This window comes from Etheostoma cragini, chromosome 24 (genome assembly GCF_013103735.1).
Source record: "Etheostoma cragini isolate CJK2018 chromosome 24, CSU_Ecrag_1.0, whole genome shotgun sequence".
In the NCBI taxonomy this organism is placed as follows: Eukaryota; Metazoa; Chordata; class Actinopteri; order Perciformes; family Percidae; genus Etheostoma; species Etheostoma cragini.
Window position 1 is genome coordinate 11,279,421 of NC_048430.1, and position 13,087 is coordinate 11,292,507.

At 41.3% G+C, this 13,087-nt stretch overlaps 1 protein-coding gene across 2 annotated transcripts; it reads left to right on the plus strand.

Annotated features, from left to right (window-relative positions):
- The first annotated feature begins 537 nt into the window (after positions 1–537).
- On the plus strand, positions 538–13,087 carry LOC117939514 (gastrula zinc finger protein XlCGF57.1-like). Of its 2 annotated transcripts, XM_034864938.1 has the most exons (3): positions 538–840; positions 12,078–12,404; positions 12,438–13,086. In XM_034864938.1, the coding sequence occupies exons 1-3, from the start codon at positions 669–671 to the stop codon at positions 13,040–13,042; spliced, it is 1,104 nt and encodes a 367-aa protein (XP_034720829.1). In that variant the 5' UTR covers positions 538–668; the 3' UTR covers positions 13,043–13,086. The 2 variants fall into 2 exon arrangements, with proteins under 2 accessions (XP_034720829.1, XP_034720828.1); XM_034864937.1 differs by having other exon boundaries at positions 12,078–13,087.

Consider the following 13,087-nt stretch of genomic DNA (forward strand, 5'->3'; position numbering starts at 1 on the left):
GGGATTATATTTTATTAAATCGCAATCGCACCACAGTGTTTTTGTCACTTCCTGTCCAGTCTAAAGGAGCTGGAATCGGCTGGAAACTGTCCGACTTTACCGCAGCTTTTTTCCCCCGCCCTCGCTGCGGCCGCCTCCTCTCGTCCACTTTACAGGCGAGGCGCAGTTCATCTCGAACGAGCCTAATGATTGAGATTTCTCTTGCACAGCTACCAGAAGACGTACAACTTTCAGAAACGTTGCTCACGTCACATCTACGTCGTACGTCTACGATAATATCCTTCACTGGTCTCCGTCCAGAGCAACGGGATCTGTTGGTCCATTACTTTACATCTCTATGGAAATTAAGCGAGTTGTTCTATAATTTTAATTTTATATTATTAATTCAGAATAAAAATATAGAAACAACACTTTTGGAAATGAAGCGAGGTAGATGAACATCCCTAATGATTATGTTAAACCCACACGTTTGAATAACATGCCGTCACTTAAAGCGGAACGAAAAACGCCCTTACTTCCACTCCGTCGTAACTTAAACAGTGTGACACCCAGCGGAAGTAAAAACACAAGTCCCCGAAGCGTTAGCTGCATGCTAGTGTTGAGTTAGCTTGAAGAAACTGTAGTGTAGTCATAGTTCAGGTAAATCTTACAGCTGTAATTAAGCAACAATGTCTTCAGTTGGGTATTTGAGAGAGTTTATCAACGAGCGACTAACCGTTGCTGCTGAAGAAATATTCGGAGTTTTTGAAAAAACCATCGTCGAGTACGAGGAAGAGATCCAACGTCAGCGCAGACTGTTGGATGTCGTTTGGAAACCCGAAAAAAACTTACAAAGGATAGGTGTGTATGCACTTTATTATTATAAGCGTGTTTAAAACCACAGATGTCTTGCTTTACAACTATAAATCACGTTTCAGCGGAAATAGAAAATGAGCCCAGGGTGCGTCTATGTGCTGGATTCTTTCTAAGCGGAGGCTATCTAGCAAATAAGCCCTGGGAAGACAACGTTGTTGTTAATATTTTTAACCTAACAGTAGTTACAGTTATTTTAAATAATGCAGTGCCTGATACTGTTCAGTTGCTTAGGTTTAGGCTTGTAAAGACACAGTTTTAATGCAATATCCTATCCAAACTTTGGCCAAAGTCAGAAAGAATCCTTGAATAATGTGTTGTTACAGCAAAGTAAATGTCTTAAAGAGAGAAAATGCACATTTCAAAATGTGTTAAAACGCCTATATTCTGCTCATTTTCAGGTTACTAATTGTATTTTGAAGTTGTACCAGAATAGAACATGGTTTAATTTTCAAAAAACACCATATTTTTGTTGTACTGCAAATTGCAGCAGATCCTGTTTTCACCCTGTGTGTTTAGGTCTCTGTTTTAGCTCCAGAGTGAGACATCCTAATTCTATACTATCTTTGTTGGGAGCTGCAGATGCTCAGTAGCTCGGTAAGATCCCATCAGCTAGATAACTCTTTCTCCAGCTTTGGTCAGTCCAAGGCAGGATTAGCTGGGAGACTTCTTCTAGACAAGGGACACTGGTGGAATACCTGCAGAACAGGGACAGGAAGTAGTTCTTTTGGACATTATGGTCAACTAGAACGAGCTAGCATGTTACTGTTAGCCACCTCGTCTCTAGTGACGTAGAAAGCCGCGCAGATGTTGAACAGCTCACCCGAAGACTGAAGGCAGAGGACATTCAGAAACCAGATCTGACTCAGAACAGCATGGATAGTTGTTTTTTTCAAGTTTGTATGCGTGTGGTAGCACCAGAGACACAAAATAACACCCCAAATCCCAGAAAAAGTTGGTATATATAGAGCAGACTTAGCGCAATTTAAATTTTAAGACAAGAATTGATCAAACTTTGGCTAGGCTACTTATCTCGTTTCTCTCTACTTTCTTGAGTTTAAAGGAAAACTAAGCAGTAAAACCATAAGGAACGGTTTAGTTGCAAAGTAGGTTTAGGTCATACAGGTTTACTTGCGGGTTAGATTAGATTCAACTTTATTGGCATTACACATTTTCAGGTACAATGCAACAAAATGCAGTTTAGAGAGAGCCTCCGGGCCGCCACACACACAAGTGTTGATATAATACAAGACATAACAACATAATGCACAAGACTACACACGGTACATGTGGATACATGAAGGAATTTTTTTGTGGTGACTCGGGAGAATGGGAGACAGGGGATAGGGGCGTGCGTGCGTGCGTGCACGCCCCTGTGCACGCACACACACCCTGTGTGTGTGTGTGTGTGTGTGTGATATGAAGCCTCAGACTGTCCAAGTTGTTAGAAAGTTGTTCGTTCTGCCTTGCATGAGGAGGTAAGACAATGCACAGGAGTAGATAGCAGTCCAGCTGCAGTCTGTTTACCCGCTCGGGGGGGGGGGGGGGGCAAAGATCACAATTTCAATCCAATTTAGGTTGATTTGGCGAAATTTGTCCAAATCGATGTCCGTCAATCAATTCCACTCGTCCTCAGCGTCACACGTGCATCTAATTCATGAAGTGCCCTCGGCGCTTCCCCAGACCGGTCTGAGATGTTACGAGACAGTTCACTGGTCTGGTCAGACCTCAGATGCAAAACCTTCATCCTCTCAATCACCTTATGTAAGCACTCTTTAAGTTCCCCAGACAGCTTGTTGGTAAATTTGCTGGCGGCTGTCTTACCAATTTTCTGATAGGTCAGGGAGACTCCAAGTCCGACGATCAGGAGTCCCACCAACAGAATTCCAATTATCCAAATAATGTCTTCCACTGTGAGAACGTCCAGGCAGACCGCCGCCCAGTAAGGCATGCTTGGGTGAAAAAATCTTGTCAATAGCGTTGAGTGACCAGTTAATCAATTCCATGCTGAATGTTCCAGGAAAACAGCAGGTAGGGAACAAAGAGAAAAGGAGAAAAAGTTCCAAACAACAAGGTAGACAACTAGAATAGGAGCCAAGCTAAGATAAACTTAGTGTCCCAAATTCCTCATAACATAACCCCATTTGTACAGGTCCTATCCCCCAACCAATCGGCTATCCTAACCTTAACCACCAAAGAAGGGCTGGGCAATATATAAAATATCACAATATTCTTGACCAAATACCTTAATGTCGATATTGCGATGTTATTGTATTATTGATTATTAGCGCTTTAACACAAATTATTTACTCAATGAGATTTTAGAAAAATATTCTCCAGAAATGATTGAATGACTTAGTTGAGTAAAGGTAAATAATAGAACAGCTAGTCTGGTAAGAAAAAATTACATAATTTTACTGCAATGCAGTCTGTAAAAGCAGGAAAAGACTACACTTACCACATTACGACATTACAATATATACAAAATCTAAGGTGAAATCTAGTCTCATATCACAATATCGATATAACATCGACATATTGCCCAGCCCTAGGTCAAATGCAACCAATAAATCATAAATGGTATTTTGTTGCATTGAATAGCTTACACAATTTTTTATAAGCAGATAAGATATGCCTTAGATGTCTTCTTTAGGATAAATTTGTCTTGGGCGCACTTAAACATGCAAATGTTAAATACAAATATAATTCAATTTATTTATAGTATCAAATCATAATAGTTATTTCGAGACACTTTACAGATAGAGTAGGTCTAGACCACAATCTATAATTTACAACAACCAGACCATTTAAGTAATTCACACAAGAGCAAGCATTTTGTGCGACAGTGGCGAGGGGAAAAACTCCCTTTTTAGGCAAAAACCTTGAGTGGTGAGTACAACTTCCTTTTTAGGGAGAAACACGGGACAGACCTGGGCTCTTAGGGGGCTCTGGTGCCAGTTGGGGGTATGATGAACATTCATTATTGTCACAATAAAGATAATTGAACTATGACTAGAAGTAGTTGTAGAAGTTCATAGCATGCAGGGCACTGCAAGGCGTTACTGGTTATAGAAGGGAATAGCATGACGTAGGAGAGCGTTGCAGGGCACTGCACGGCATAGCAGGTTGTAGCAGGACCACGGCGACAGCTGCAGCCGTTATTTAGGTGCCACCCTAATCCAGGAAAAACTGGAGGGAGAAAACACAAAGACTCTGGGAAACAAGCTCCCCAGAGCATTTACCCACATATGAAAATAGATTGGAGAGAAGGGCTCAGTGTGTCCAGGGAAGCCCCTTAGCAGTCTAAAACTATTACAGCATAACTAAGAGCCACAGAGATAACGAGGGGGCGCGCCGTGACTGTGGCTACACACCCTCCTCTAAGAACTCTACAAGATAAGATGGTGCTTGACCATTTAGAGCTTTGGAGGTCAGGAGAAGGATTTAAATTCAGTCCTGTATTTTACAGGAAGCCAGTGCAGAGAAGTTAATACATAAGAAATATTATCGCTTTTCTTAATTCTTGTCAGAACACGCGCTGCAGGATTCTGGATCAGCTGGAGAGTCTTAAGGGACTTATCTATGTAACCTGATACTAAGGAATTACAATAGTCCAGTCTGGAATGAACAAATGCATGGATGCGCAATGTTATGCAGGTGAAAAATGCTGTTCTTGAGATTTGTTTTAAGTGGGCATTAAAGGATATATCCCGATCAAAAATAACTCCTAGGTTTCTGACAGTACTGCTGGAAGCCAGGGCAATACCATCCCTAGTAGGTATATCTTTAGATAATGAGGTTTGGAGGTGTTTATGGCCCAGCACAATAACCTTGCTTCTTTTCTGAGTTTAACAGCAGAAAATGTCAGGTCATCCATGATTTTATGTCTTTAATTCAAGTTTAGCTAACTGACTGGTTTTGTCTGGCTTGATTGATGGTTATCATCCAAATAACAATAATAGTTAACTGAGTGTTTCCTAATAATATTCCCTAGAGGAATCATAAGGTGAATAGAATAGGTCTAAGCACTGAGCCTTGTGTAACGCCATAGTTGACTTTAGCTTGCCTGGAGGATTCATTGTTAACATTAACAAATTGATGATTGAATGATCAGATCAATATGACTTGAACCAGCTTAGTGCATTTCCTTCGATATCATCTAAATGTTCCAGTCTCTATAACAGGATGGTATAGTCGATAGTGTCTAGGGTTGGGCATCAAACGTTGATACTTTTATGGTAGGCCTGCACGATATCCGAAAAAGCTTACGTTGCAATATTTTTTCCCACTCTGAAAGAAGTCATTTTTGGAAACAATAAATCATTCTTGAATACTGCGGTGATGATGTAGGGGAGTGCATCTAAATAGAAGATACAAATTAAAAAGGATCTTTTCTAATATGAACCATTCTTTGTTGAACTTTAATGTTTTACAAACACCAAAGCAAGTCGGCGCTGTGCAGGATTTTTTATTATTTTTTTGTCAGTGAGAAAGCTCCTTAACTTGTTTTCAACAATAACTTATTAAAAGAGCTATGGAGAGAGGGGGGGTACGATGAACGTATATGTTGCTCACAGAGAGACGGCTGATCGTTGTGAATGGGTCGAGCACGGGTAGAATGGCGGGTCAGCGTAGTTACACACGTTGTGTATATGAAATGTCTGTATCATCACTGCGCTGCATTTTTATGAACTATGATATTCTGGGGATGGGTCACATCTCTCACCCAGGTCCAGCAGGCTCCGTCTCACACGCTGTTACTCTATGAACTGAAGTTAGTTGCATTCAATAACTTCTCCTGTGTTTTTCGCCGTGGCGCCAAACACAGGCAAACGATAGCCAAACACAGGCACGGCTCTACAGAAGAAATGGGTCATATAACGTAAAATTAAACCATATTGACATAAACAACATTGCTTTGTTTATGGAGAGGCAGCGGATGGAACCTAGAGGAAAAATATTACTCGCGTCCTAGAGCCCTGTGAGCTAACGGACACTAACTAGCACTGGTCACTGCTGTTGTATGAAAAACAACACAGACGGGACAAAATGTTGCGCTTACTGGTAAACCTTGAGACCGCCGTATGACCTACTGCTATCTCTTGAATTTTCCTCCCGTTACTCTGACCAATATCAGACTTACGCATTCAGTGGATTTACGATTGGCTGCTAGGCTTTCTCTTGCTGTTTCATTATAGCGGCCGTGTTTCTTATTTTATTTTTTTTACAAATAACGTGATTCACGTCGTCACACTTCCACAAGAAGCTCCTGTATAAAGTATGAACAATGCGTATTCTGCATTTTTAGCATCAGTAAATCTTATCGACCTTGTGGTCTGTTTGTTTACCTTTTTGATTTAAGGCAAGGCAGCTTTATCTGTATAGCACATTTCAGCAACAGGGCAATTCAAAGTGCTTTACACAAAATCAGTTAAAAAATAAAAACAGTTAAAAAATAAAAACAGATAAAACACGTGAATTAAAAATAGAAACATTAAGACAAATAAAACACAAGAGTAAAAGTTACAGTGCAGCATAAGAAATTAAACATTAAAAGAACATAATTTAAAGAAAGGCAACATCAAAAAGAAAGGTCTTCAGCCTTGATTTAAAAGAACTGAGAGTAGCAGCGGCTCTGCAGGTTTCTGGGAGTTTATTCCAGATATGAGGAGCATAGAAACTGAAACCTGCTTCACCCTGTTTAGTTCTGACTCTGGGGACAGAAAGTAGACCTGTCCCAGATGACCGGAGAGGTCTGGGTGGTTCATAGTGTAGTAGCAGATCAGAAATGTATTTTGGCCCTTAACCATTGAGTGATTTATAAACTAGCAAAAGTACTTTGAAATCAATTATTTGAGGCACAGGAAGCCAGTGTAAAGACTTCAGAACTGGAGTGATGTGATCCAGTCTCTTGGTCTTAGTGAGGACCCGAGCAGCGGCGTTCTGAATCAGCTGCAGCTGTCTGATTGATTTTTTATTGAGACCTGTAAAGACACCGTTACAGTAGTTAAGTCTACTGAAGATGAAAGCATGGACAAGTTTTTCCAAATCCTGTTGACACATAAGTCCTTTAACCCTTGATATATTCTTAAGGTGATAATAGGCTGACTTTGTAATTGTCTTAATGTGGCTGTTAAAATTCAGGTCTGAGTCCATGACTACACCAAGATTTCTGTCTTTGACTGTTGTTTTCAACATTGTTGTTTGAAGCTAAGCGCAGACTTTTAATCGTTCCTCTTTTGCTCCAAAAACAACCACCTCAGTTTTTCCTTCATTTAATTTCAGAAAGTTCTGGCACATCCAGTCTTTAATTTGTTCAATGCACTTAGTCAGTTTTTGTATTGGACTATAGTCCCCTGGCGATAAGGTTGTGTAAATTTGTGTGTCATCCGCATAACTATGGTAACTTATTTTGTTGTTTTCCAGAATCTGAGCCAGTGGAAGCATGTAGATGTTAAACAGAAGAAGTCCCAGAATGGAGCCTTGGGGGACTCCGCACGTCATATTTGTATGTTCAGATGTATAATTACCTATTGACACATTGATCCCTATTCTTTAAGTAGGATTCAAACCAGTTTAGTACTGAACCAGAAAGGCCAACCCAGTTATCCAATCGGTCTAGTAATATGTCATGGTCGACCGTGTCAAATGCAGCACTGAGATCAAGTAATACTAAGACTGAGATTTTGCCACTATCTGTGTTAAGGTGGATGTCATTAAAGACTTTGACAAGAGCCGTCTCAGTGCTGTGGTGTGGTCGGAAACCCGACTGAAAGGTATCAAAACTGTTGTTTAGTGATAAGAAATGGGTGAGTTGTTGAAAAACCGCTTTTTCAATGATTTTACTTAAAAACGGAAGGTTTGATATTGGCCTATAGCTGCTCATTAGTGATGTGTCTAGATTGTTCTTTTTTAAGAGTGGCTTGATTACTGCAGTTTTCAGGGCCTGTGGAAAGATTCCTGAAAGAAGAGACATGTTCACAATCTGTAGAAGATCAGAAGCCAAACAATTTGAAACATTTTTGAAAACACCTGTTGGTAGAATATCAAGGCAACAGGTGGAGGATTTCAGATGTTGTATAATGCTCTCTAGGTTTTTATGGTTGACCGTATGAAATTCTGTCATACTGGAACTAGTTTAGCTTGAACACTGTGACAGCACATATCCTGTACTTGATATGGAGGCACTGACTGTTTGTCTAATCTTCTGAATTTTATCTTTGAAGAAGGAGGCAAACTCATTGCAGGCCTTGGTAGATAACAGTTCAGATGCTACTGGTACTGGAGGGTTTGTTAATCTATCGACAGTAGCAAACAAAGCGCGTGAATTATTATTGTTTTTAGAGATAATATCAGAGAAGAAGGACCGCCTTGCATTCCTTAGTTCCAAATTATAAATGCGAAGTCTCTCTTTATAGGAGTTATAATGGACCAGGAGATTTGTTTTTCGCCACCTTCGTTCAGCTTTCCTACACTCTCTTTTTTTCTGTTCTCACCAGTAGGTTATTTCTCCATGGAGATCTTTTCTTACCAGAGACACCTTTTACCTTAGTGGGAGCAATGGCATCAATAACATTTCTAATTTTACAGTTGAAATGATCTACAAGCTCAGTCACTGATAGCCCAGAGAGGGCGGGTGTGGATGAGAAAAGCTGAGTAAATGTTTCACTGGTGTTTTCAGTGATATACCGTTTTCTGATTGTCTTTGTTTGGACACTTTGGGGCACAGAGATAGTGCCGCTGAAAAAAACACAGGAATGATCAGAGAGCGCAACGTCAGTCACCACAACCTTGGGAATGTTCAGACCCTTGGAGACTATCAGGTCCAGAGTGTGCCCCTTATTGTGCGTGGGCTCCGACACATGCTGAGTCAGTCCATAGTTCTCAAAAACACAACAAAGTTCTTTGCTCCCCCTGTCCTGGGGGTTGTCAACATGAATGTTAAAATCACCCGCAATGATTACACAATCAAAATTAAAGCAGATTATAGACAGCAGTTCAGTGAAGTCATCAATGAAGGTTGCACAATATTTAGGTGGCCCGTAGATATTTAGAAATATCGCTTCAATCTTAATTGAAGAGCAACATATTCAAAAGAAGCAAAATTTCCATAACATATTTGCGTACAGTGGAAGGAGTCATTAAACAAAATGGCGACTCCCCCTCCTTTCTTATTCACTCTATTCTCGCTCATAAAACTGAAGTTAGGGGGAGCTGTCTCAATAAGAATAGCAGCGCTGTTATGGTCTAACCAGGTTTCAGTTAAAAACATAAAATCTAGATTGTGTTTGATAATAAAATCATTGATTAAAAATGATTTTCCTGCCAAAGACCTGACGTTTAGTAAGGCTAGTGTTAGTGTGTTTTCATTTTTTGCGACAGGCTGTAGTTGACGAGGAATGGATGCTAAATTTGCTAAGTTTGCAGTTAAGTGCTTAGTCACCATTCTTTTTCTATTACCTATCACAGCATAAATTGAGGAAGAATTGAATCCACAGGGCCCGGGCTTGTCTTGGAAAAAGTAATGAGTGTCTCTAGGCCTGGAGCCAAGGCCCGGCACATATCAAGTCATGTTTACATGATTTTGCACACAAGCGTCCTTATCAGTTTGAGTGGATAGAGTTTTTTTACCTCCTGGCAGAGGAGCCCGGCGTTTCACTATTACCCGGGGTTGAGCGATGGGGGAAGGAAGGGGTGTATATTTGGTTCCAGCATCTACCAGGTGATTAATGTGGTCAGTGAAGTCCAACATGGGGGTAGGCGAAAGAGGGGAAAGGGTGAGTGGAGACAGCGATGGTTCCTCAAAGGTTGCGGGGTTGGTTTGGGGGTTAGAGGGGGGCTGGACGGGTGAAAAGGGGAGTTGAGGTCTTGTATCTCTGCTCTGTGGAGTCCCAGGGTCAAATCTTTGCTCAGGCGGGGGCTGTGGTGAATCACTGCCACACTTTATGTGTTCCTCCTGTTTTGATTCGTCTTGTCTCGTGTCCTTGGCAGAGGGAGCAGATGTGTAGCGCAGAAAGTAGAGTAGATTGGAGATGAACAGCTTTACTCCTGGCTTGTTAAGGAAAAGTCCATCTGCTTTAAAAAGATGTTTGCGCTCCCAGAAAATGTTGAAATTGTCAATGACACATCTGCGTTTAAGGGGCTGACTGTGTCCAGCAGTTCCCAAGTCCAGTTTCTGCAATGCAGACTGTTGCTTTACAACATCATGTGAGATCATATGCAGAATAATGTTCTTCACAGTTGGGTGTTCTGCCATGATAGCTGGGATTTTTTGGGTCAAATCAGACACTGTGTCTTTGGGAAAACAGAGTACTTTGGTGTATTTAATGTTTTTTAAATCTTTTACAGCAGAGTCACCCACAATTAGGGTTTGAGGCCCAGGTGTTAGCTTATTACTTTTTGAATTGCTCTCAGTCCTTACCCTGCTGTGTGGCGATGAGACGCAGTCCTGGTCATCAGATGGCTGTCCAACGTCCTGCAGCAGAGGAGCAAATCTGTTATCCAGTTGCATACCAGGTTGTTGGGGAGGCATTTTGTTGCTAAGTTTTCCTTTTACAGCTGTCCACGGTACAGGGGTTGAAGAGGCACTCTGCCCGGATGATAATTCAGGCCAGCCGGTCATATAACAAATCTCAGGGCGCTGTGCCCTGCCCGTTAGTCGTCCTCCCATTTCCCAGGAAAATTAGGTCTTAGGTTTCGCACCACAAGAGTTCCAGGGAGGACTACCACTTGTTGATTTATTACCCGTTCTACAGTCCTCCTGTTTTTTTGTAGCTTTGTTGGTGCTAATTAGCCGTGTGTTAGCATGCTTTTGTCCATAGTTATGGGTCCATGGTAAGGTGGTGTCATTTCCAGAAGATCCGTTCACTTCCACATTCACTTCTAATCGGTGAACCTTGGTTTCCAGAAGTGCAATCTTCTGAAGGAGTTTGTAGTAATCATCCACGGAGAAAGGAGGCATCTTGCTGCTAATTAGCTTTTTATACAGTCACTGTAGGACAGGCTTGAGTTATTGGTAGGCCACACTGACGCAGAAAATTGTTAAAATATGGCAATAGCCTATTGTATCTACAAAAAATGTAAAGTCCAGTGATTTATAAGTATCCAAGAGCCGCTGCTCATAGTTTCTCTCAGAGGAAAAGCAAGATTATCAGCAAAAATATGCAAGCAGAGGCAGGAGCAAGCAGCAAAAGCGTCTGCACTGTAAGAAGCAGGAAGCAAGCAGTGAAGAAACTGCAGTGAAGACACCGTGGTTATGGAACTATGACTGCTCTAATAGAAGTTCTTAGCACTGCACCCCAGATTACTGATTTCAACCTTGGGTTATCAGGATCTATGGCCGATAACAGACACTGTCAAATTTCTTGAAATAAGAGTGCCGTCTTTTCAGACCAAGCTCTCCCCAGAACGCCCTCTAGTTATCTAAGTAGATCCACATCATTTGCTGGGCACCACCCTGACAACCAGCGGTAGGAAGAAGACATGCTGCATGTCATTTTTGATCAGGTTTGGAAGCGGTCAACATAAAATATAAAAATGGAACAAACCGTGTAGCCTACTGGCTTAGCAAAGAACAGGTATGCATATACTGGTGGCTACAAATAGCCATTGTTTGTTTTAATTTTAAGAAACAGAAGCACTGTGATAAACATTTTACAGTCATATTTTGTTATAGTGTTAAATAACAAAACAATACTATCAAATAGTCCATATCTCACTAGATGTGAGATGCTTCATATATGCTTCAAATATGAAGAAATGCATATATCATCAGAAAACCTTTTATTTTATGATCATTCACTTAAAAAAACCTCTCTGTTATTTGGTTAAAAATGATATGCCCCCCTTCTGATGGGATCAGGGTTATCCTGTTTTTTTTTTTCCAAATAGATTCCAAACCGTGATCCTAAATCCCACTGGATTACTTTTGAAAAACGGGGCCCAGACTTCCATGTGTAATGTCCATTTAGTTCTCAGCAAAGTGAGTTATGTAAAAGAGTCAGAGGTCATGATTGTTCCCTAAGTTTTTGGAGGGTAGAGTTGTCGTTTTTGTTTGTTTGTTTTGTCGGAAGACGCGAATCCTCTCACTGAAATCTTTTCATTGCATTACAGTGCATGCGTCAAGCTGTCCTTGTATCAGAGATGAATATGCACAATGTAGATGTTGTACCTTGATCGCCTGAAGTCACAGTTTTACTTAATGTGCGTTTCTTTGTTTCCTACAGATGTGCAGCAGAAGTTGGTTGTAAAAGAAGTTACTACTAAGCAGCAGGAGTGGAGCTCCAGTCTGGACCAGGAGGACCAAGAGCCCCCACACATTAAAGAGGAGCAGGAGGAACTGTGGATCAGTCAGGAGGCAGAGCAATGTCAAGGGCTGGAGGAGGCTGATATCGCCATGTTCCCGTTCACTACTGTCCCTTTGAAGAGTGTAGATGAGGACGAGATACATCAGTTCTCACAGCGTGGGGCTGGAGCAGAACCAGCCATGAACTCAGTTCTAGATACACATTTCCAATCACATAATGATGACAAGACAGGAGAACCATCTGAACCCAAGACTGATGACAGTGCTCATTGGAAAGAGACCAGAGAACCCCAGTCAGGTTTAAACTCTCTGACAAATGACAAAGTCCCAGTCAGCGATTTGAGATGTAGTGATGAAGCAAAAAAGAGTGGGAAAAGATTTGGCACCAGTGGACGCCTGAAGAAACACACGAGATCTCCGACAGTAGAGAAACCATTTATCTGCTCGGTCTGTAAGAAAGCTTTTAAACAGAAGGGACATTTTCAGGAACATGTGAAAACCCACACAGGAGAAAAACCATTTAGTTGCCCATTCTGTAAGAAAGCTTTTACACAGAGTGGAAGTTTAAAGAAACATATAAGAATCCACACAGGAGAGAAACCATTTAGCTGCTCAGTCTGTAAGAAAGCTTTTGCAGTGAGTGGAAATTTAAAGAAACACATGAGAATCCACACAGGAGAGAAACCCTTCAGCTGCTCAATCTGTAAGAAAGCTTTTACAGAGAGTGGGACGTTACATAAACACATGAGAATCCACACAGGAGAGAAACCATTTAGCTGCTCAGTCTGTAAGAAAGCGTTTACAGGGAGGGGAAATTTACAGAGCCACATGAGAATCCACACTGGAGAAAAACTTTGGCATGGGAAGTGGAGCTCCAGTCCGTAGAGAACCTCAGTCAGGGTTAAACAGTTGGACAGCTCCAGAAAAAAG

Coding starts and splice junctions, on each gene's coding strand:
- LOC117939514 (XM_034864937.1), top strand. CDS start 669: ATGTCTTCAGTTGGGTATTTGAGAGAGTTTATCAACGAGCGACTAACC. Junction 841..12,077: donor AAAAAACTTACAAAGGATAG/GTGTGTATGCAC, acceptor TGTTTCCTACAG/ATGTGCAGCAGAAGTTGGTT.